Here is a 25,592-nt window from a genome sequence, read left to right as displayed (position 1 = left end):
GTTTGTTATCAAACCAGTATTTACATTTACTAGAGGAGGACAAGACACCGGGGCAAATCTTTAAATTGCTTATGCAATAATTTTAAGCGGTATTTTCCTTACATTTCAGATGTTTCCTCATGAATTTTTCTCTATTTTTAATTACAGAATCTCAAAGAATTTGTAGTGCTTTTGGGAAATCTTTCAAGAGTCCCTGATTTGGAAACTAAGTGCTGACTGTGTCCCTACCACTGTTTAAGGTTAAAATGCTGTGGTAAAATAGGAATTTGTTTCCTCATGGTTTATGAAAGTGTCTGAAAATTAGAGGAGAGCTTCTGTAGCTCCCAACATTGAATTACCTTGTACAAAACTTTCAACTGTGCAGTGAGTTTATTTTTCTGTTACAGTCTGTGGTAACTGCAAATCTGTTTGTATTAAGGAGAGTAATTCAGCCTCTGGATGGAGTAGAAAGCTTCTCTGTTGCCATCTGGCATTTGGGTGATCCCAGAAAATATTTTCACATTTTTTAACTGAAAGATTTTATAATAAACTGATAGATTTAATGCTTTTTCAAGAACAGAACCATGGGTTTTTTTATTATCTGTGAATGTCAGTGAACACACATAACACCTCTTACTAATAAGTGATCTTGGTTGCTCAGAATAGCTATTTAAAAGCCTTTTCTATGAATTCGGCATTTTAGAATCAGTTCCATGCGTCAGTGAACATGCAAATCTGTGCATATACCTTTAATAAGTTGCCTGCATATAAAGGCTCAAAAATCTGGTCTGTACATTTGTTTTTCAGGGTGTTTTCTGATTTCTTTCTTCTGGCTTAAATGGAAGGGGACACTCTGTTTCAATGTGTTATCCCTTCAAATAGCAGCAGTTCAACCTGCACCTCAGCCACAAGGATGAACTGCTGTGCAAGGTCTCAGACTGCACCGGTAGTAAGAATCAGTCAAATGCTGAACTGACTTTGTTAAAAAATATTCATCTTGGGTGAGCTTCCTAGTTTGTTGCAAAAGGAATGATTAAGGATACATTAAATATATAGAAATAACATATAAGTAAGTTTCCCATATTCTTCTCTGTGATGTAGGGTGTTGACATATTCCTGGCCATACTACTGAACCTGAGGTCCTAGTGTAGCTGAGGTGATGAGACATCTGTTTTTAAACTCTGGTAAGAGAATTTACGACTTCCTTTCAGATGAAACGTGACTGAAATTTTGTAGTTTGAAAAAAGTAGATCTTCCCCTCCCAAGCACAGATTTGGTTTCGGTAGCTGGAATAAATAGATAATCTATGTAGACGAGAGACAACACTAGCTTAAATGGGTCAGAACTGTAAGAGAAAAACAAAAAAACTCACACCCTGGGAGAATGGCAGTCTAAAGGCATCCATCACCTTCTGTGTCATTGTTGGCTTTGATACTTGTGTGATGTTGAGATGAGACGCAGAATATCACTCTGCTTTAACATATCCCTTGATCACTCTGCGGTATCGTTTCAGCTCGCATATGCTTTGAATTCGTTGATCAAGATATTCATTAGGAACCCTTCTATTAGACAAACAGTCGTCTTTGAGGCTGAAGCATTTGTTTAAAGGTTAACAAAACACTGGGTAAAAACAATTGTGTTTTGCACACCAGAGTTTTGCAAAGTTTCTGATAACCTGGGGTATGGTTGAATGCTGAATATTGCTTGCTTTGAAAAAGAAACTTGGAAAGCTTCTCTTCTACTTGCAAAGCAAATCCAATGCTGGTTCCCAAAGCAGCTCTTCTATTAGAAAGCTGTAGATTTTGTTCAGAGCTGGTGTGGACTGGAGTGTGAACCCTGGCTCTGAAACTGAGAGCAGAGTGTCTTTTCTTTGGCCTATTTTCTAGAAGCATGGAAGGAAAATACATTTAGAGGATCTGAATGCTAAATCAAGGGGAAGAGAAAGGTGGAGGACTAGGATGGGAAGGAGGAATTAAAATGTGAGTCTGGCAACATGAAGGAGACTGAGATCAAAAGCCGTTGAGAAGAACAGGACCTAGATAAGCAGAGAGGAGTGCTGGTGAACCAAAAGCGTGTCAATAAGAAATCACACAGTGGAATCTCTGGTTTTTCAGTGTGATTTTTAAATGTTGTGCCAGAAGCACCGTAACTTAAAATAGAGTTGTGTCTTAGGTTTGAATAACTTTGAAGAAAGCACGAGCTGTAAATGATCTTTTCCTATAGTTGGGACATAGTTAACTTTTCTTTGTCTCTTCCCTTCCTCTTCTCCCGTTCACCGAGAGCTAGTTGTGTAAAGCATTCACATGGCTGTACTGCTCTCGTAACCAACTTGATCAACTGTCTCTGCATACCACTGCGGTGGGACTGTAGTTATACTGAACGTCTGTGAGTATCTGAAAATGAGGGCAATGTATTTATTGATAACTGTATTCCAGGTTACATCAATTTGAAAGCAGATTTGAAATATATTTGTTTCTGTCAAAGCTGCTTCTCTTTGTTAGTTATTCCAAGCAGATGCTGAGAGCAGTTAAACGTGAATTATTATTATTTTTTATTTTTTAAAGTTCTCTTTCCACCAAACCAGGCTAGTGAATATCAGATTTTGGGGCCTTTTCAGTCAGCCAGTAACTGTCATTCTTTCATTCCTACTCCCTCCTTACTGACTTCCAGGAATGTATGTACCTTTCCTACCCTGGTTCTAGTAACTGTGCCAGTGTTCTGTAGAAGGCTTCCTGAGAGAAATACAAGTACTTGCCATTTGTCTGGCTGTGTTCTTCTGATGTCTTCTGATGTCGAATTTGGGTGGGTATGTGTTTGGATGCTCCAAGGAGAACAATTTAATTTACTGTTTTTGGAGTGGAGACTTCAGTGAAAACAGCAGCTGAAGAGGAATAGGGGAGAATAGGAACACAACTGCAACTGAACAGGTCTGCTTTAGGCATCCTTAGCTGCAACCTAACTGAGCCATTCCTACGAAAGCCAGTTGTAGATCTTTCAAATTATTTTATTTCCTTGGCTTCTGGCAGCAATGAAAGTTTCAGTAGTAGCAAGACAACCACAATGTTTCCCCTTTCCTTTTCATTGGGATATTTTTATACTCTATGTGCAAATTTCGATTTCCAATTACTTGAAGAAATAACTAACTATATGAGAAATGAATGGAGATGTCTTAGGGTTTTGTTACATAAATTACCTTGATGAATAACTTAACTAGGTAAAAATTATAAATATCTTATATACATGTGCTATATTGAGTGACTGGTTTTGGCTGCACTTGTGCTGGTTTTTTGTGGTGGTTTTTTTTTTTTCTGTGAAGATTCGAGTGATCACACTTTACTGGAGCACTTCTCAGAAAGTAGATGTCAAAGATATTTGTAAAAGATGCATGTAACTTTACATATGCATATGCAGGAATGTGGCACAGTGTTATTTGTGCAGTGATTGATGAAACAGAAGTTATCTGATCAACTATACTTGTACAAACCAGCTTGAACTTTGATATTTGGGATCAGTCTGTGGAAATGAATAGCATACATTATTTTGTTTACTATGCAGTAACAATGGGATAAATTATGTTTTATCCAAAACTCTACTAGTGCAGTCAAGCTTAATTTTATTCTTAGGTTAAAGTGCTGCAATCTCTGGATGTCATTTCGGGCTTTTTCTGATGGCCTGCTGAGGCCTTTTCTGATGCTATGCATTGATCATAAGTGGAGTTTTTCCTAGACAGCTAAACTTTGGGTAGCCAGAAGGTGGTCTGTCATGATGAGCTTTCTTATCTGGGTCGTTTTGATAGATGTTTGTGCCTTAAATCGAGGCTTTTCAGGGTTTTGGTTTGTTTTCTTTCTAGAACTGGGTCTTTTCTGAATCTTTATTAGTTTGAGACCCTCGGTTATTTAAGCTGTTGGTCTTGCATTTCACAGGTCTTCCTCTATATTACCGAGTGTAAGTGTTGTGTAACTTTTGGTTGCCAAAAAGAAGAGGTTTTCTGTGTGTACACATATGTGTGTGTGAAGTGGGGAAGTCAGAGGTTGGCTGGAATTTTCACCTGTGTCCCCTGTCCTCAGAGATGTTTTCCCAGTGTGTGAACAGCTGGTTTAGGCCATGAATTAATGCCTCTTGTTGGATTGAGTAGGGGACTTGGAGTGTGGTCTTCAAAGTTTGCCATTAGAGTGTGTGGAAATTCCGATTACATTCATTTCCTAAATTGCCTTTTGCATGTAGATTAACATAAACATTTAGATTTTTAACAATGCGCTCACCTGTTGCTGTTGTGTTTGTTGTTTTTTTCTCTCAAGACTACCGATTCCCTTCTTTCTTCTCTAGTATATGGAAACAACTGACAGAAAAACCTACACGCAGTGCCATTTTATTATAATACAGCTGACAGAAGAGGAATAGGGAAAGAAATTGAGAATGACCCAGTAAAGCCGTGAACTGGGAGAGAAAGCAACAACTCTTGAGATGAAAACAGAGGAAGTGAATCGAAGAAATCTTTATAAAGGAGGAGAAAAGATGTCACAGAGTGAAGCATCTATTTAGAATGGACATCCTATGTCCCTTTTTACAGCTTAAGACTTCTTACAGCTTTTTCTTGCCTGCGTCTGTCTAGCTGCATCTCTCTGTTACCATTTCTACAAAGGCTGCCTGTTCCTGGGCCCAGCTGCCACCAGCTGTCACCAGTATCAGAATCTGGACTCTGTTGAGCATCCATCTGCTAATTAGTTATCCCCAGTGGCAAAACTTTAAAAGACCACAAGCAGCTTTTCCTGAAGAGCAGATAAAGCCTGCTGGGGAATCACACTTGCCCCTTCCTAAACAAGCATGTCTTAATTACCCTTAAACAGACCCTTCTGCTCCCCATCTGCTCCCGTGGCATCATGTTGCCATGGCAGCAGTTAATGCTGGCCCAGTACCACGCGATAGGAAACTGTCACAGTCCCAGTATCATTGCTGCTTATCATCTTAGAATGATGGGTATGGTATGGGTGCCACAGTTGCCTCTCTTCAGTCCATCAGCAACTCCCCTGTTCTCACGTGCTGTCTAAATATATCTGCTAATGCTTCTTCCAGCTCATTTGCTCTTTCTTTTAGAAATGCAGGCTGCATCCCATCTGGTCCTGGAGTTTTTGGCAGTCTTCAGACAGTCTTAGTTTCTTCAACTTTTTCTTGGTTTCCTTCAGCATTTCTTCTTCCTCCTTGGTAAATTAATCTCTGTTTCTGACATCTGCCTCACTTGCTTTGTAAGCACTGAGGAAAACAGATTATTTTTTTTTAGGGATGTCTCTGTCTTTCAGTAAAATACTTAGCTCGTTCTTTAGAAGTCTGCAGTCATCTTTATTGTTCACTTTTTGTTTATATGCTGGAAATGTCACATTATTTACCATTGCTTCCATAAGTAACTTTCCTTTCAGTCTTGAGTAATTTTTTCACATTAATGGACATTTAAGTCCCTTTCCTGTTCTTAATTTTACCACATGTAGCTTCTGACCATAAAGCCATAACGAATGAAAGAATTAACTATCCTTAAACCCTGAGAGTTGGTTGTAACTTTATATTTTAGGCATGCCTATGGCTAAATGCATTTTACAAGATGAGTAGGAATACTTGTTTAACCATACTGGCAACAAGAAAATTTGAGGCATTTCAAAGACTAGATATAAGTATAGAAATGTTAAAAGGCTAAAAAATGAGTCACTCATTTTACGAAATTCTACCTTCGTAAAAAGAAACAGGTGTAGTTGTTAATGTGTATTTTATAAAACATTTGATGTGCAGCAAGAGCACATTGTGTACTTCCACATTTCATGAAAGTGCAGGCAGACCTGTCAAGTGTAGAAGACTACTGAGGGAACGCAAGCCTGGCATTCTCAAAGTAGAGTAAACATTAAATGTATTATTACCTTAAATTTATCATTACTGTTGGTATTATGGCAAGTAAAACCTCGTACTTGCATTTTTTTTTTGCGTATGAATGATATTGACAAAAAAAAAAAAAGGGATTTTGCCACAAGGACAAACCTATTCACACCTTAGAAAAAAGGAGTTTCTGACAGTTAGTAGGAAACGTGAAATGTTTGAGGGACTTGGAAGGAGAAAACAAAACCTGCAGAGGGAGAGATCAGTGGAGTTTTCGGTGTGTTCTGTTTATTTTTTAAACAAGAAAGATAAATAATGTGATGCTGAGTATTCAAAAATGAAGTTGTTTCAATTCCAGCAGTTTCATTAACAGCTGTAGAAGTTTCTGAAAATAGTAAAAAGTAGTAAGACAATTCATTGCACTTTGTCAGAAATTGTGTGGAGGTGATGGAGAGATAAATCATGATATTTTTAATTTTCAGATTACAAAACCAAAATATCAGTACTTTGGGCCCTGATAGTTGATCTGGTCTCAAGAATTTGGGGAGCACTGAAGGATTTCCAAAGTTAAAATAAGCCAGATAGGAGCTTTGAGAGTAAAGGATTCAATATGCTTTAAAATTGCAAATACATATATTGTACAAAATATAGGCAAAACGGACTTATTGTAATAGTTTTTCACATGTCTACTAGTTTTGGCGTCTCTGCCTTGTAGAGTACCAATATGAAAGTGATTATATGCAGCGTAACGTCAAAGCAGATTGATAGCAGAAGCAAAAGATATTTTGATACCTGTGATTTATTTCCTGCTGAACTCCTACAGCTAATAAATTCAGACTTCCGCTGAACTCAATTGATCCCTGTTTGTTTGCAGATTATAAAGCATAATCACTGCAGAAGATTTTAAACTGATGAGTCAAAATGACTTGGCAGACTTACCTGCATCCCAGATTGAGAAAACTTATGTTTATGGTTCAACATTTTAGTTGCTCATATATTGCAATATTTAGTTGCTCAGTGTTGCAAAATCAGTGGTTAGAAAAGCTGCACAAATCTATAACAACGTAAATAGATGCAGGCTGCACTAAGTTGGATGCTATACTTTCTACACCATAAAATAATACTGTTTTAGAGGTGAAAGTATCGTTTGTCTCTAGATATGCAGTTAAACACTCTTCAGAACAGAAAAAAGTGTTTTCTGCATTTTCTCACATTTCATGTTTTATTAGGATTTTCACGCAAAAGGATCTGTTCAATCTCTTTGTCCTAATACTGTTTTCATTTTAGGAAAGGAAAAGACTGATATCTCTAAATAATATAGGTGTCTCTATTCAAAGGTAGATTAGCAAAAGCATTTTAACACTTTTAAAGGTATGGGATCTAATGTAGTGTTAGCTAGGACCAGGCAGTGATCAGTTTCCTGCCATATAGTAGATTTTATATAGCCATGAGCAACAGTAATAATCATTATCAATATCTATGTCATAAGATGCTTAGGCTACATCCTAACATCCAAAGAAACATAGTAAACAACAATTTTTAGTTTAGCTTCTCCTAGATGTGTTTCTTTTCAAATGTTTTATGGTTACGTATAAATTTCCTACTAAATACCTGACTTTTATTCCCCAGAAGTAAAGAATCTTGCCTCTTTGAGGAGGGGGGAGGTATAAGTAAACAGGCTCTGCAAACTCTACCAAAGAAACAAAAACCAACCGCCACCTCAAAAAAAGTTCCCGTCCTCTGAACTGACCAGACTTGAAGCTTGATACAGTTGTGCTGTTCAGGGCAGTGTGGTGTGAGATCAACCAGAGCCACCAGCAGAAAGGGGGAGGAAAGAGAAGCATGTCTTTTCTGTTCAGAGACAGTAAGCAGAGAAAATTGTCCTCTTGGAGTATTCCAGAGCTTTGAACTCCTTGTGTGTGTGAAACACAGATCAGCCGCTGCCTCTGAGATGCCACAGTATGGCTTCGTTCTACAGAGGCCCATGAAGATCCTAAAGCCTTTAAGCTCCTGTAATTTCTCTTCACGGTATGGCAGGGGAATGAACTGCAGCACAGTCCGGAGGTCACCAGCAGTCTCTCAGCTTTTTTTAACCTGTGATTTTACAGGTGTTCTCTCTTTGCTATTTGCATAGTATTATGTTGATTTAGGTAGCATTACAGTATTGAAAGCTGATTAACAGAAAAAGCAATTGAGTCTTTTGACTTATTTTGGTCTCTTAGCTGCTGTATTTGGCCATCAGCCTAGCTGGTTTATTAATACCATTGTCATGTTTGGTCTCCTTGAATGTCATTAAAAGGTTGATTTGTTGATGTTTTTATTTCCGTTTGAGTTGAAGATGGATTAGGAGATCTAATTTCTTTTAACTTGACATTTTTAATGAAAATTCAGCCCATCAGAATAACTCAGTGGCTTTACTCTGTTTGAGGAGACCTGTGGTTTAGAGTAGTACAGGTGACCACAGCATAGGCATGGTTTTAAATACAGAGATAAATATATTTGTGAAGTTACCGATCTCTCTTTCTCTCTGCTGTTTTACTGTATGATTAAAAATATATATATAGTAATATCCACTACTAAAACTTTTAAAGCTATACTGTGCCTGCTTGTTTTACATGTATATTATAATCTGTATATTCATATCAGCACTTTATGTATGTAAGGATTTGCTCGTTAATATAAATGACTGACAGCTCTCAGAATCGGTAGGAAAATGTTCCTCTTTCTGACGTAGTACTAGAAAAGTTGGAAATATAGGACAGCGTATGTTAATCTGCTGTATGCATAAGAACCTCAGTAGAGAATCAGTATTTGCATTTGATTGGAAAACTAGATTTGCTTCTTGTTAATAGAGCTTTATTTGCAATAGAAAAACACATACTGGTTTTCTCTGGTTCTTTTTCAGACAGTAGAGAAAACGGCAAAAACCTGACCAATTTTGCTAGGATGGTCCTTGCGTGTAAAAGTGGATGCAGTAATAAAAAGGACTGAATGAACAGATGAATATTCTATATGAATATAGAACGGCTCAAGACATTGTATACTTTCTCTAAAACTACAATGGCAAAAGAATTAGAAATAGATAGATAGAAATAGAAATAATAGAAATAGAGAGCCTGCCCTCTCCCTTTTGTTGTTCCCACTACCCCAATAAATTTTCACTTGTATGTGGACAGAGTGGAGAAACAGAAAATTACTCATGCGCAGGGCTAAAGGAATGTGCGTGTCCATTCTCACAGACAGGTAAGATCCACAGAGATGTTTGCAGTGCAGTGTGTTGTAGGGATTGTGAGACGGGAAGGGAGGGGTGAACTCTTGATAACGGGGCCATGGTGAGCAGCTCTGGGGTGGTGTTGCCAGAAGCAAAGAATCCTGCCTCATGTAACCAACATTATAGCCAGGGGTTTGTAGAGCAAAACACGCTGGTTCGAGCTTACCTTGAGAAAGGGGAGAGAAATCTGTGTGCTGGACAGGCCGCTCCTGGGGTCTGGGGAGGTGGCGAGGTCCTGGTGTTGCAGCGGAGAAATGAGAAATCGTTCTGCACACACTGCTGACTCACGTTGGGGAGGAAGCCCGGGAGGAAAAGCTGGCAATTTGATGCTGCTCTGCAGATCTTAGTGTAGAGTATCCCTCTGCTGATCGGCTTTTCACTGAACTGTTGTTCAGAGTGGGTAAATAGAAATATATTGTTCATGTCATTTCATGTCCTCACAGTACAGGGTTTTCTTCCATCATAAACAGTATATGCTATAACATAAAAATTAAACTCCGCTTCTAATCTAGGAAAAGCAAGTTATAATTTGATGTGTTTGTTTTATCCATGTATGTAAAGGCAAAAGTGCTGACTATGTTTTTCACCCTCTAATTTGGATAACTGGAGTACAGCTTCGTCTGTATGGTGTCACTGGAGCTGGCTAGTGGGGCAACATGGAAAGTATTTGTTAAACTTTATATTTTAATTTAGAATGGTGAGGAAACAGTAATTTCAGTAATTTACTTTAGATGAGATGAATTGCATTCAAAATGTTTTAAATTAAAATTACAATAAAGTAGAATAAATATTTGCATGAAGTGTTTGGGGGGTGGTGGAGCTGGCATGCATACCTCATTCCTTGTACAATCAAAACTCCTGTGATTCCAGTTTTGTTTGTGCAGCAGATGGAAGGAAATGCACAACTATCCAAAGAGAATCTAATTATCCTGTGCTTGTTGAAGAAAAATACTTTTATTTCAGTGGGATTTGTTTGCCAGCTGAATCACAGTTCAGACCCTGAGCTGGACATGCCTGTGATAGAGTGTATGGCTTTCCTTCCTTACAGGTGCTGTAAAATCTCGCACAACGTTATGGATTTGGTTCTACTTTGGATATATGAGTGAACGTCCTAGAAATGTTAAAATTCATATATTGATGGATCTCCATCAAATTATTCTTGGGAGTCTTCCAAAGAGATGTGTGTGTAATTTTTTTTTTTTTTTTTTTTTTTTTTTTTTTTTAAACAGCCAAAATTATAATGATATTACATTAGAATTGAGCTTGGAAAAACCGCTGTCCGCGTATAAGCCTTGCCTCACAAACTGTCTGATGCTGAAAATGCTCATGTACTGTTGACATAATGTAGCAGTCGTGGCTTGCTGACCTTGCCTACCTGACAGAAGCCTTCTTCCTTAATGATGGAAGTAAAGGTATTCTGGTGTGACAGCTTTCAGAGAGACCACACGATTGTTCAGTAATAAAAGTAATTGCATGTGAGTGGTTAATTGCTATTAATATTTTGGTAAAGACAGATGCAAGATATCTGTGTATCTGACCTTTACAACCTGCTTCTCTCTAACTGTGGCGCTGTCAGGAAGGGCTGCTTGTGCAGCCTTTTGATGCCTGTCCGTGTCAGCAGGCAGTGTGAGCTTTTATTTCCTCAGGGTATTCGGCTGCAGATGTGAGGGAAGGTTAATTTATATGGAGCAGTGTTTCACCAGCGCTTCCGTGGAGGTGAATCCTTCCAGCAATGTGACACTTGCAAAAAGTAATATTTTGTACATATGGAGGATCCTATTAATGCAGTTGCTATGGAAATATAAGATCAGTCTTCTGTAGATTTAATTTGAAGTTACTACACTACTCACACTTTTAAAACAATACATTAATTTCTATTTACTGATTTAGCTGGCTGTTTTGTTTAAATATAGATTGTCTCATTATATACAAAACTAATTTAGAAAAATGGCTTCCTTCCTAACGTAACCATGTTCTACTATTGTCGTGGAACATTTTTAAGAAATAGTACTTCATTAGGTAATTTTTTAAAAAAGTTTCCATTTTTACATCCTCAGAGAATTTGTTGGGAGAAAAATTAAACCGGTATGGCTGAGGTAGCTGCAAGTTTTAAATCTGATTTATGTGGTCAAAATTCTAGTCATAAAGCATTTATGTTTGAAGTGTTTCTCATCACCCTGGATATATAAGCTCTGCTTTTTCCACCTGTCTGTAGAGCTGGAGCAGTCATTTTTGAAGCATTTCAAGTGGACAGCATTAATACCATTTGATTTCTTTCTCTTTCAAAATAACATTTAAGTTAGAGTTAATGTGTGTGCATCTTTTACTTAGGGAAGCAGTGGTGTGTGAATGGCAGTCAGTGATAAAAATCAGGCAATATAAGCCACTGTATAAAACAGTTATTTGTCAGAAGGATTTCTGTTGACTGCCTGCACATCTAGTCAAGACTATCTGATTAATTTTGTTGCAGTATTAACTGCAGATCATTGCAAGATTCTTTTGGATGCTTATTTTCATGTAGCAAACTTTGTATGGGGTTCCGTAGTGTACCAGCTGTTACTCCTCCTTGCCCTTTAACAGATCGTGTGACAAAACTTAAACTTGTTCTCTGCTATGAACATAATTACCAAGAAACTTTACTTTGTTAAAATTGCTGTTGGAAGTGTGTCGCGTTACTTGAATACTTCAAGATATAGCTTGAATTTTATCTGCAAAAAAGTAAAGATCCTCTTCTTGTTCATCTTTTATATAGGAGTAGCCAGTAGGCCACTGATGTTCATCAGTACGAAATGCACTTTTCAAATGAGTGAATGTGAAAAGTATGTCATATTGTCTATTTCCAGTTTTAAATATATTTAATAATATCATACAATATATTGTATATATGATGGGTGATATATAATTTACCATAGAATTTGTTATTTTATATTTATGCATGTTTATATATTTGTATATTTATTAGAAGCACTGAAAGTTTGGATACAACATGCAGAATCTTAGAGAACTTAGGAAGGTAGAGCTGACAGAGCAACTAAAAAAACTATCTGTTTGGACTAAGCTTTTCATTTTCAAATAGGACTGAAAGTTGTCTGGTGCTTCATTATCACCTTACAGCCCAAGTATTCCATGAGCTGTAAGATTCTGTATAGTAGCTTTTGTTTGTGCTTCAGGGCAAAAATACTTTGGTTCCCAAGCTTCCTAGAACGACTCTTCGTTCCTTTTAAGGCACTTCAGAAAGGTGTAGATGTAAAAAGTGCTAATTAGAATCAAACCAGCAGAAAATGAATAGATGCTGAAGTATCTAGTTTTGACAAATTTCTGCTTAATGTTTCTGAGCTGAGAGCATGAGGGCTTTATTACTAAATCAGACCTCCTGTTACACTTCCCTTAAAAATGTTCAAATAAACTGTAAATTGATACTACTCTAATATAGCATTCCAGAAGTAACAAATACCTGTTGTTGTGTGTAGAATGTGACAACGCTAAACGGACTGTTGTGTTGCAGTGCTTTAATCTGGTCACACCTGGGGAAATAATCAGTATGGCCATCAGAATTTTTCCACCTCTGCAAATTGCCTTTGCTGTCAGGGAATTGCTTGGAGGTGTTGAATTGAATACTCTCATTAAGACATATTAGAGGAGATTTGATACAACGAGATCTTGCCCTTGATCTGTCACTCTGTACTCCCATATACAGAGAGATGGTCATGTTTTGGATTCCAGGGTTCTTGAAAAGCCTGGGAAGCAGTTACCGAATCCCTAACTTTATTATTATTATTGTTCTTATTTACTCCACCGTGATACAGGAGGAAGCTAAACTAGTTCTTCTGGTCTTTAAATAGATTATGTTCTTAGTGATGCAAATCCTACTGGAAACACACAGTGCCGCTTTCTGTTGTGCATTGTGCTCTTGTCAACAGCCTTCAGATTATTATTTTGAAGATATGACTTGCTGACTCTTAGCTGATTGCTACTCTAACAATAAATAAAACAGAATAGGAGAGAGGCATAATTTTTTCTTGTAAATTAAAACCAGTAGCTTTTATTATAATCTCACATAGTATAACTTTTGAAGTTGTAGTTAGGTTTTTCCACTGAAAAATTTTATATAAAAGAAATACAGAAATGAAGATATAACCAAGCAACTAGTAATAAATGAATTAAATTACAAGATCTATTTGAATGAAAGCAAGTCAATTTGACCGTAACATGGTCAATAAAATAATGTACACCCAGTTTAATTCTGCAAGTTTTCTTCTGAAATATTTAGCTTTGAAATTAGAAATAGCTGCATATATTTCAATGTTTGTACCAACGCTTCAACTTCCTCTTAAAAAGTAAAATAGCCTAATTAGACCTAGTCACAAGGAATTGTATCTGCAGGAAATGTAATTTAATTTAATAATGACTGGAATGATTTTATATGTTTTAGGATAAAACGGAATATAATTTATGATTCTTCACATAAAAGCATTAACATCTTTAACTTGATGCTGTGCCACACAGCACAGAATATTTCTGTGTATTTAATATAAAACACTGCTTTAGACTTAGAGAAAATGCTTTTGTTCGAACCTTTGTTTGAATTTACTCAAAGGACATGCAATGCTGACTGAAACAGATCTGAAATGCCAGCAGTTTTTCATTATCAGTTTCTTCTTGGCAAGTGTTGAGGAACAATTTTTAAAGTGATAGAATTGAATCACAAAACACAAGAATCCCTATTATGAGGCAAATAGTAGGAAGCTGTATTTTGTTGTTTCTTGTGCACTTGCAAACCATGACTCAACGGGGTTGGTTTGATTACCTTTTATGTGTAGTAAGTTTTTTAAATGGGCTCATTTTAAAATGATATGTTAGTTATTTAATTCTATCATCTGTAATTAAATGAAGTTTGAGTTTTAGCTTCCAATATTTTTGCATTGTATACTTTATAGCTTAATAAATTATAAGGGCAGAAGCGATCAATAAAATTATGTACTATGACCTCTTAAAATAACACTCCGAACAACCTTCATCATAAACTGCAAAACTGCCTTTGGTGTTGTGGCATATAGTCCAAAATATTTCTTAAAAATATATTTCTCTACCCCTGCTTCTGCTTCTTCACTTTTTTTTTTTTTTTTTTTTTTTTATTTTCCCCTTCTTAAATCCATTATCTCAGAGGCATTATCGGGGAACATTCCGTCACCAGTTGGCTGGGCCCTGGCCGGCAGCGGGGTCTGCCCTAGGCCCGGCCGAGTCCATGGGACAAGGGGGAAAAAACTTCCAGCAGCTTCTTGCAGAAGCTGCCACTGTAGCCCCCCTGCTACACAAAACCAGGACGGATGAGCTGCTTGTCTGCATTGTGGGGAAAGCAAATGCACATGTGTGTTTTGTGGAGAAGGTGACTTCACAGAAAAATCAGAAATCTTCATCTTAAATTCCATGTCTGGCTGATCCAGCAGGTAGTGTGTGTCTGTATACCAGGTAGTCTTGCATTAACTTAGTACTGGCACAGTTCCTGATTTTTACCGCTTCATGATGCTTGGTGCTCTTAAATTTTTCAGTTTGGCTTCTGGTTGTGTCCTCCTACATCTCTGTCAGGGAAACTATAAATTCTGTAGAATAAAGGGTAAAAAAATGTTATGTGTAGACCATATAAGGCAAAGCTTTGTGAGCAAAATACCATGCTACAAGTGTTTAAACTACTTACAGAGTAGTTTACAGAGATAAGCACATTTGCCTCTAGTGCTGCTTCACAAATCATAAATGTGCGTATGAAAATGTATATATTTTAAACCACATTAAATATATACATGAATATTTAATGTGATTGGAAAAAGTCTGTGGTATCTAATGTCTAACCACAGTGCTTTCTGCAAAATATTTCAATAATGTAACAAAGAAGTTAATTCAAGGATGACTTTATGACTTTTCAGAGAACTACAGGACAGGAACTAACAGGAAAAACACATAGACGCAGTAGCAGAAGCAAGCTTAACCTCTCAATTCCTGATCTTTCTCGAAGTAGACTGCACAGTAGTGTTGAGTGGTATGTTTCAACTGCACAGAAGGTAACACTTTCTAACTGTTTGTGTCTTGACTGTCAAACGACTGAAAACCATGAGGGGAAGTAGTGATTGAAATGCCAGCAATGAAAAGAAAATTCTGTTTTGTATACATCTCCAAAACGAAAGCGTGAGGAAGGAAATAAAAGCTTGCTTTTACAAATACGGTTTCATCTGATACGATATTTACATGGCTTTTGGAGGACTTTAGTTACTTTGCATATAGAGACTTCTTCCTCCTTGTAGTAGTAAGTAATTTCTCAAAACATATTTAATGCATTTTGTTCCTTTTTACTATGCTCCTGATTTATTCAGATGCAGTAGTTATTGTGCTTTATGCACTTGCCTGTTTTCTGTATAGCAGGTATAAAGGTATGTGCACCCCCTTGATATCAGGTACTGAAAATGTAGGGATGCTACATATTTGATATAATTGCATATGGCGAAAATTTTCAGTGAGTCAGCTTTCACACAGTTGTGTTTGATGTGAGCTTGTGTCTTGTTTTGACATTCAGTTCAAACTGAAAGTGCAAACTACTCCTGGGAAGATGGCTCACTCTGGAATGGCTTATTCATCCTTGAAACTTTTTCTTCAAATACTTTAAGGGGCTTTGTAACAGGAAAATGCTCTTTTTATGTGCAAAAATGTGCTTTAGTCAGCGAAACAAATGGGTATTTGCCCGTAGAAGCGGTACAGTAAGATTCAACACATTGCTAACAGGAAACTTGGAGCTCGCCAAGCTCAAGGCTTGACTGAAACGTGAAGGAGCTCTTCATTTATGTGTTCTGGTACATCAGTTCTTGATTCATACATTTTGCAAGTAGTTAATACAGTCAGATGTGTGAAGGTACTCATGAAGTTATGTGATCTCAAAGTTCTCACTTCACAGCTATGGAAAAGGCATTCAGTTGAGGTAGCTTGCCTGAGGCCAGCCAGCTGGTCGTCAGCAGTGCTAGAGTTAGGAGACAGATCTGCTACCCTGTGAAATCTTTCTTCCTCTGGTGTTATTTCCTTCTAGTGTTGCTATATCAAAAATAGATGTACTAGGTATACTGTGTGTGACTTAATGCTAGTGGAGTGAGTGCTGCAGAGGAGGAATTATGATTTATGATAAATGCTGTATGATGGAGAAGTTCAATACTTGGAATTCAGTAATACACATAAAATGCTAGGTGTGATTAGGTAAGAAATACAGAACAAACCATAATCTCGTTATGTCTGTCACAGTTCAAAGCCATGTGTTGAATGCTGAGTTCCAATTACCTCGCTGGAAAAGCGTAAGAGAAAGGTAAGGGGAATAGCAATAGGTATGATGACTCTTTGTCTTGAATAAGACAGATACAATTTTAGAAAAGGCATTACTGGCCTGGGAGAGGTCAGTAGGGCATAATAATTCGTAATTTTTCTTAGCAAAACATTACCAAATAAAGTGGCACATTTTAGAACAAAGGAAGTATTTTTCAGGCAGCTCCTAATGAGGTCATGGACTCTGTTGTAAGGAAGCTAGTTTGACCATTTTTTTGTCTAAACTTCATGCCTATCATTTTGAAGCATCGCTTCAGGCATTGGTTGTCAGGAAAACATTACATGCATGGGAGTTAGCACTTCCAAAGTGCACGCTAACTTAGAATCATAGAATCATAGAATGGTTAGGGTTGGAAGCGACCTTCAAAGGTCATCTAGTCCAACCCCCCTGCAAGGAGCAGGGACATCCCTGACTAGGTCAGGTTGCTCAGAGCCTCATCCAGCATGGCCTTGAACGCTTCCAGAGATGGGGCCTCCACCACCTTTCTGGGCAACCTGGGCCAGTGTTCTATAACCCGCATCGTAAAAAATTTTTTCCTAATTTCTAATCTAAATCTACCCCCCTCTATTTTAAAACCATTACCTCTCGTCCTATTGCAACAGGCCCTACTAAACAGCCTCTCCCCATCTTTCTTGTAGGCCCCCTTGAGGTACTGGAAGACCGCTATCAGGTCTCCCCGGAGCCTCCTCTTCTCCAGGCTGAACAGCCCCAACTCTCTCAGCCTGTCCTCATAAGAGAGGCGCTCCAGCCCTTTTATCATCTTCGTGGCCCTCCTCTGGACCTTCTCCAGCTTGTTACAGCTGAAAGATTTAGAGGTGCTCTTCTCCCTGTAGGCACTGGGTCAAGTCCTGGTGTGAGACCACTGGGTAGATACTCATCCAGTGTGCAGTGTTAACTGTGCTGGATATCGACTAGTATTGTTACTGACAAACGTCTTCATCCTTGATTTCTTGCTTGAAAGGAAACAATATAGTATGGTCTTTGTGCAAATATGGAACAAAAAGATGGGCCAGTTAATGAACTGGAATATAGATACTCATTAGGCACAACATTTTTGGCCTTGAATGATTGTAACACATAATTACATGCTGTTTGAGTATGTGAACGCTACATACTGTTCATAATCTTACAGGTTTTTTTAAGAATTCCACTCCGTCGGTCTTAATTACATATTGTCATGTCAGATGTATAGTCCATGCTTTCACTGACTTATTTGATCTTGAAACAGAAGCTTGACCAGTTTCATATTTGGCAAACTTACTGCTAAAATCCACGAGCGGGGTTTTGATATATTAGCAGTGTTGAGAAGATTGTGTAGCGATGTCGAGGGATGCACTGGCACTTACGTAATGCTTTGATATACTTGTTGTTAGCATGGACGTTTTTTGAGCATTTCCTGGTTATAGAAATTTAATAATATCTGTTAGTTTTTCTTTAGATTATAATGTAATGCATTTAGTTAAATACTTAACTGATTTTTACATTAAAACATTGTGAGGGCCATATCTTTGCAGTCGGATGTCCCTAGGAATGTGTTTTTCTAGCAGTTTTAACTTTTTTTTTTTTTTTAAGAATGTGGATGGTACTGAATTGTCATTGTAATGGAATTTGAAGTTCTTTGGTTATTAAATTTTTCTCCTTTCGCATAAGAAACCGTGTCTTCTCAAACTTACTTCTTTATAACAGTGCTAGCACACTATAGCTTTTCCAATATGTTTTTTGCTTTGATGTACAACTTCAATGAGTTTTACTTTTTGGTAGGAAGCTCTGCATTGACAGAGAATCTAAAATCTTGATGTCTTTTCTTGCAAGTCATAACTGCAGTGTGTGCTAGAGTTGGTTGTTCTTTTGTTTCTTCCCTTTTCCTCCTTCAAGAACAAATTGTGTGAAAGACACGGTAAGGGTAAGGGCAAAAAGGTGGTTTGAGCCAACTGTCTAAAGGATTAAAGATTTCAGCTTTGCAGGTAATACAGTTTTAACTGTGCCTTTGGGAAATAAGATGAAAGGAAGTATAAAGATCATGGTAAAAACAAAACAGAAGAAATTAATTGAGGCCAATTGTGGAGAAAAAAGCAGTATTAAGAGACAAAAATGCAAGTGACGAAAAAGAACAGAGGGAGAGAATATATCAGGTTCTGTAAATCCCTTTGATATTTTGATAGCATCCTATCCTGATTTTGGCTGGGATGGAGCTGATTTTCTTCCCAGTAGCTGCTGTGTTTTGGATTTTGTACGGGATTTGGTATGTCAAGAACGTTGATAACACACTGATGTTGTCAGTTGTTGCTAAGAGATCAAGGACTTTTTCAGCTTCCCAGGTCTCGCTGATGTGCAGGTGCAGGAAGCTGGAGGGGTGCAGCCAGTACAGCTGACCCAAACTGGCCAAAGAGAGTGCTGCATGCCGCAGACATCACGCTCTGTGTGTGAGTGAGGGTTGGCTGGGGGGCAGCTCTTTCTTTCTCTCTCGGGATTGTTCCAAGATCGCCTTTGGTTCTGCTCCGTGATCACTGTGCAGGACAGGCTGTACATTCTGAAAGCAGGTGTGTAGTGGTATCTACATTTAAGAAATGTGCAGGAAAAAACGTTCACAAATAATCTCATTGAGAATACTAATAACTTTCTAAAAGGTGCTAATTCTTAGGTTACTATAGCCATATTGTCTGCTGTTCTTAAAAATTGCCTTTAAAGTGGGCTATATTTCAAACAAAAATGCCAAAATGCATTTATAAGTAATCCTACATGGTTTTGTACAGTATCACTATTTGAGTAGAAACTTCCTTACAGCCAAGAATGTTACATTATGAGAAATAATAAGGAATCTCACAAGTTTTTGTAGAAGACAGGGACATTTGACGGCTGCCGTTGTGCGAGTATTCACAGTGCAAGAAGACACTTGTACTGAAAGGCTTCATTATCCATCACCTTTTTCAATTGTCCCATGTTATGACAAAAACAGTTCTCAGACAAAAAAAAAGTTTTAAGCCAGAGTTATAGGTAAGAGAAGCTTATGATACACTAAAAGAATTTTGCAGACATGCTCTGATCAAAGCATTATCCATTTTTACAGAAATCTGGTTCTGCACAGATAGGAAAGTGTAGATTTAGGGCTACCAACCTCTCTCTGCTCTAGAATATTCAGACTTTCCACATTCTATTCTGAGATTCCCGGATCTTCTGAATTGCTGGGTACAAACCTATGTTCCGGTATTTATCTAAAGAAACAGTATTTATAAAGTCTTTTTCTTTGTCTGCTGTTCTTCCCTAATAACGTTTGAGGCAACAGGACAACTTAAACCAAATCTGACAGAATATAGGTTTTAAAGAGAGGAAAACCCCTGAAGTATAGATAAAATTGGTAACTGAGTAGAGGCTGTAACCTGAATGAATGTTCCCACTAAGGGAAAGGCCGTAGCTTGACTTGAACACTTTTTCCTCTTTGCACTTTTTCCTAACTGATCTCCAAGGATGCCTGTGTTGGTCAGACGGCATACGCAGTTTGGAGCGAGTCACCGACCTGTGGTGTTTCTTGTGTGGTGAAAGATAGCTGGGCAATGGAAAGAGAGAAGGAAAAGGAACTTGAGAGTCTTTGCGAGGTGGTGAGAAAACACAGAAGAATGAAATTTGAATAAGAAATGTGGTTGAAACAAAACTTCAGAGGAAACCAGGCTTCATTTGTTACAGTACTCATAGAAGAACTGGTTTATTTTTAGGACTATTGTTCCATTTTTTTCTTCAGAAGTTAGTGTTCTCCAAATGTAATTTTAAGTATAGCTGTAGTGATCATCACCAAAAAAGTTTTTGACCATGACTGAACATTTTAATATTGGTTGTTTTTAAAGATATATTTTACTTTCCTTTTAACCGCTCATCAAAATGTCACTGATGAGAATAGAGAGGGTACTGTAAATGTCCTATGTTAGAATTTTTAAACTCTGTAAGAGTGACTTTAGTGGTAAACTTTTGACAGCGTACAATTGCAAGCCATTTTTAGTCTCTTACGCAAAATCCAAGTGTGGTATAGGTGGGCAGAGGTTCTTCTGTCACTGCAGTAGATTTATGACACCGTAGTACCTGTTAATCAAGCTCAGTTACTATGCAAGAACTGGCTCCCATAAAGATCGAATTCCGTCTTTCTGCTTTTTGAGAACTGAAGTAGTTGCTCACATGACAATAAATTTAGAATAAATAAATTACTTTTGTTGTGGAAGTATTAGATCTTCTGCAATATTTTCCTGGAATAGAATTACAGGAGTATGGAAAGAAGGGAGAAGAAAGAAAAGCAGAACAGTATTATGCTTCTGAAATGCAATTTTTTTTTTTACAGGATATCTCCCTTTATTGAGTTGTCAGTAAAATTACTTTATTGAGTCCAGGACAATAAGGAACTAATAAAGAAAACAAAACCAATTTCTGTGGTGATGTACAAATGCATTATCTCACATACTTCTTTATCTAGAAAATATTGTGGGGAACTACCCTACCTTATGGATGAGACTTAAATTAACACTTTATATGTCAGAGGCATCCCAACACGAGTATAGATGCAGGTTTCATACAACTTCAGACTGTCAGGCAGTGTAGTGTTCTTTAAGTGTTCTTTCTGCAGTATTCAAATGTGCATTTCAAGGTTAATCAAATAAAATATATCCTTGTCATTTCTCTGTGAGGGTTTTTGGTGTTAAAGTACTAAGTTAATTTCTGTTGTTGAGAAGGCATGAGTGACCAGTGCTCGCTCTTGGTGTCGTTCATTTTGAATAATTTGGAAGCAGAGGTTATCCTGAATACCCGATGTATGATTCCCTTTTTCTAAGGACACAGAAAAGACTGAAAGGCAAGGTTTCATCTGTTCTTTGTTTCAGAAGCAATTCACCTTTGAATTAATGAGATGTTCATTCTACTGAAAGACATAAGTCTTCTGTGATCCTACGTGTCTTTTATTTATGCTTTGTTCAGTGATCTGATCAGTCAGATGAAGATCTGTGTAGATATCTGACTACCCAAGTCGTCTCTAGAGGAGGGCCCCTGTATGAAATAACCCAGTATGCTTAATTTCTTTATCCCAAAAGGCAGTGTACCTACCTCAGACATGAATCTTTATCTAGACAGTAAATCTTAATTTTGCCCGTGAGCAAAACACAATGGAATCACGTAAAACCATTTGCAACATTAGAAAAAAATATACATAAAGGTATAGGTATGTGGAGTATGTTTATAAATACATCATTTGAGAAAACATGAATAGAATTATGATAATATTTTCTTTCACTATATTCATCTTAATGCTTTATGTACCTTTTTATGCACAGGAGTTAAGACAAAAGGGGAGGAGATGAAGCAGCTGCATTAGTTAAGTATGAGCATGTTGTGGGCAGAGTGAACAGCAGGACTGTGTGTGATCTGGCATCTCTCTTCTGTTTTCTTTATTGTTGCTGACGAAGGAATGAAATGAGCCAGTGCATGTCTTTTACTTGGTAGAAATATAAGCTTCATAAATATCGGTGGCTGGCAATCTGGTTGGTCCTTGGAGGCATGTTACTCTGCTTCTGTTTTATATCAATATGAAAATTCTTGTTTTGTGATTCTCCACCAGCATAGGCTGCATTGTGGTTGATAATTTCCTTTGTTTTGTACCCTAGACAGTTCTTTCTTCACTCAGTAGAAGGAGGAAATGAAAGATATTTGGCTCTTTTGTTTTTATTTTGTACTATATCACTTCACTAAAAGGTCTTACTACTAAAATTCGTATCTGGAAAAAGCCCAGAAAAATCTATTGGTTAATTCTTACTCTTTTGAAGGATGATGTTCAGCACTGTTGTTCTGAGCATTTCTGCTTTAAGCTAATGTTATTCTATTTGAAAATTTCAGTAATGCAAATGAAAGCCTGATTCTTCTTGCCTGTGTAAAGGGGAACCTCATGAGGATTTGCCTGTCCGTACTTCCTGGGATGGCTCTTCAAATCTTCTGCCACAAGTCTTTCAGGAGTGTAGCAGAAATATCCTGTTAGGCTCTGGCCTTGGCCTTCATTTGCTTTGGAAATTTTTTTCTCCTCTTGATGGAGAGCTGCTGTGAAGGCTTGATCTTAAATAGTTTTATTCTTAAAGAGAGAAGTTCTGAGAAGGCCAGGAGAACCTACTTCATGTAACATGAACCTCAAAATTATTGGAAAAAAAAAAAATGAAAGAAGTGGCCTAAGGTCGTGAGGAGAATGAAGCTAGTTTATTATTCCAGGTGCAAGATGACATCTCAAGTTGTGAGTTGTTATATCCTTTTAAACCATTGCCTCAGAGCAGAGCTAATTAGTTTTGTATGAAGCTGACAACTAAAATTCGTAACACAACTTCTGTCCCTTGTTTTATAATGTGGAGATTACGGGGTGGGGGGTGTTTGTTTGGCCAAAGTAGTGCTTGTGTTCGCTTTCAAAAAGTGTTTGGGACCCTTTTCTCCTGAAGGGATGTGACTAATGAAAGGTGTTTGGAGCAGAGTTGATGCAGTAGGTGTTCCTTCATCATAAGGGACTCTATTTTCTCTGAACTTTCAGAACTTTGTAGACTTCGTAGAACTTTGTAGACTTCATTAGCTGCGGAAGGATCTTTGAGCCGCAAGTGCTGCATTGGTTGTGCCAGAGATTCATGGGAGGACAACTGAATAACTAAGGAAAGTGTTTTAACCGTGAAGAATTAACCACTGTCTGGGGTTGTAGCAGGAGAACTATAAAGGGGATGTGGTATTGAAATTTCACGCAGTTCTGATGACTTTTATGGAAGTTTTATGTCAGTAAAGGACTGGATTTCATCAGCCTTAGCATCACACCATGTATTTTTCATTTCCTGTGAGCCTGCCTACCCAAGACAATCAACATCAAGTAAGAGGATGTTGGCTTCTTGTTGCTTTGGTGGTTTTTGAAATGGCTGAAGTTTCATATGCAAACTGTGCTTATCAGAGAAAAGGTGTCTGATGTTTACTTTATTTTGACTCAAATGTTGATGTCCATTTGCACACCCTGGCTACTTTTTTTCCTGTAAGGCAATCAGGACTTCTTTAAAGATGTCATTGTTCAGGAACATGTCTATGATTCATAAAAGGAATATGATATAACCAATAATGTGCATTTACACCACGAAAGTTTGCACTCCAAGGTTAACAATTGAAGTACTGGCAACATAAAAAAATAAACAAACAAAAAAATCAATTTCCTATTTTTGGCAAAAGCTCCATTAATTGTTCAAATGGATTTGCATTTAAGGGCTAGAACAAGTGTGTTAAAAATCACGCTGAGTGTGTTATAAAGCTCAGTGTTTTAACAACTGTCACTCTATCCGGTATATTAATTTTTGCCTGTATTAGCGAAAAAGAAATGCATAATGATCTTGGGTTACAATGGTTAAAAATACAAAAATTCAGAAGTAATAAAATTAGGTGATACATAAATATTGATTCTGCAAGGTATCCATTAGTGCAGATTTTATACTACTTATAGTATCAGTGTTTCTCTGCATATGTGACAATATATAGAAACACAGACGTTATCTAGTTGCCCATTATTATATGGTAGCAGGATGTCTTTTATTTTAGAAGTGTTGACTTTGGCACAGATTTGTCACAGATTCTTTTTGTTACACACAATATAGGAAAGTTAAATTGTAAAAATAATTGAAATATTGTTTTATTTAAAAATATGCAATGGAAATATAATTTAACCCTTAGCTATATCAATTGGGAATTCTTCTGTCGAGTAAGGCTTAGGCTGGTGAAGAGAAACTATTGAAATTCTTGATTTTCGTTTGAAAAACACTACAAAAAAAATCCAACCATTTGGGATTTAATGTTGCCAAAAATATTCATAGTATATGCATTGCCGAAAGATAACATCTTGTAAGAACAGTGAAAAACTGTGAACCATGGGCATGCACACAGAAAAAGGATGCAACAGAATTTCTTACTAACTTCAGATAACTCAGTAGTATGAGTGTTATATGGCAACGTGAACACTGAATATTTAAGGTGGCCACATATTGTGGACATGTTTATTCTTGGCCTCTTACCGCTTGTACCTTTCTATTTCTCTCCATATTGAGATTTCTATCTGCCCACACCGGGCCAGATTTTTTGTCTTTAAAGCAATAAAATGATGGTTTAAGCTGGTACAATCAAGTTAATGATTGCTTTGGCGTATTTTGAAAAGAGGGGAAAGGAGTAATTAAGACGATGAGTAGTTGGTGTGTAGGAAGCTGCTTAAATTGTAATTGTTGTTTAAAAAACAAGTAGTTATATATTTATCCAGAATTTTATTCAACTTTTTTTTCCCCAACTTGTGCAAACTCATGATACGTGATATTCACAAATACTTTCCCTGTTTAGGATACCTATATTCTCATCAAAAGGATTTAAATTGTTTAAAGACTACTTTTGATTATAACAATACTTTTTTCAAATCTTACTCAGTCAAAAAACCCATTGAATTTTCAGAGTGTGTGATTAAAATGTGAGAGAAATGGATAATTTTGAAGTGGCTGGAGGAAAATAGGTGATAGTCAAGTCTAGTTCTGATTTCGCTTTCTCTTACAGTGTGAGACTTGGGATGTTGGCAGATTAAAGAATACTCAAATTAGTTCTTTAAAAAGTATAAAATGTTACCATCTATGTAATTCTATGACAGGCTGGAAGTTCTTGAATATCTAATTTTTTTTTTTTCTTGTTTACCTCTTGCAGTGAATAATAGTAGGCTGTTTGGTTTTTTTCCAGATAACGTTTTTCATGCTGCTGTCTGCAGTGTGCGTAATGCTGAACTTGGCTGGTTCCATTCTCTCTTGTCAGAACGCTCAGCTGGTAAAGTCCCTGGAAGGATGTCAGTTGGTGAGTAATGAAAAACAAATCTCTTACAGAGGGCATGGGATTTTATTTTTCATTTGTTTGGTTTTTATACACACATTTCTTTAAGTTTCAGAACAGTATGTGTTTAGTAAAGCCATCTATAGGCATTACAGCATGAAAAATCATGTTGGGAAAAGTTTAAGAGTTGAAGTGCTAATGTATTTACAGTATTTTGTCACCTCAAAAAGTAAGTTGTAATATGAGAAAGACTTGCTTCTTAGTGTCATGGTACAAATGACACTTAAACAGATGGAA

The 25,592-nt window shown here is 37.2% G+C and overlaps 1 protein-coding gene across 4 annotated transcripts in view; it reads left to right on the top strand.

The window, feature by feature from the left end:
• Positions 1-25,592, top strand: part of ENTREP2 (endosomal transmembrane epsin interactor 2) — a 130,215-nt gene that overhangs the window by 57,490 nt on the left and 47,133 nt on the right. For all 4 annotated transcript variants that reach the window (XM_086757373.1, XM_086757372.1, XM_086757371.1 and 1 more), the window contains exon 3: positions 25,209-25,319. In XM_086757373.1, coding sequence (XP_086613499.1) covers positions 25,209-25,319 — 111 coding nt within the window. The remainder of the gene's footprint in view (positions 1-25,208; positions 25,320-25,592) is intronic.

The sequence above is a fragment of the Chlamydotis macqueenii genome, chromosome 12, assembly GCF_036417535.1.
Source record: "Chlamydotis macqueenii isolate bChlMac1 chromosome 12, bChlMac1.mat, whole genome shotgun sequence".
NCBI lineage: Eukaryota > Metazoa > Chordata > Aves > Otidiformes > Otididae > Chlamydotis > Chlamydotis macqueenii.
Note: the sequence above shows the minus strand (reverse complement) of the source record. Positions and strands in the feature narration are given on the sequence as shown.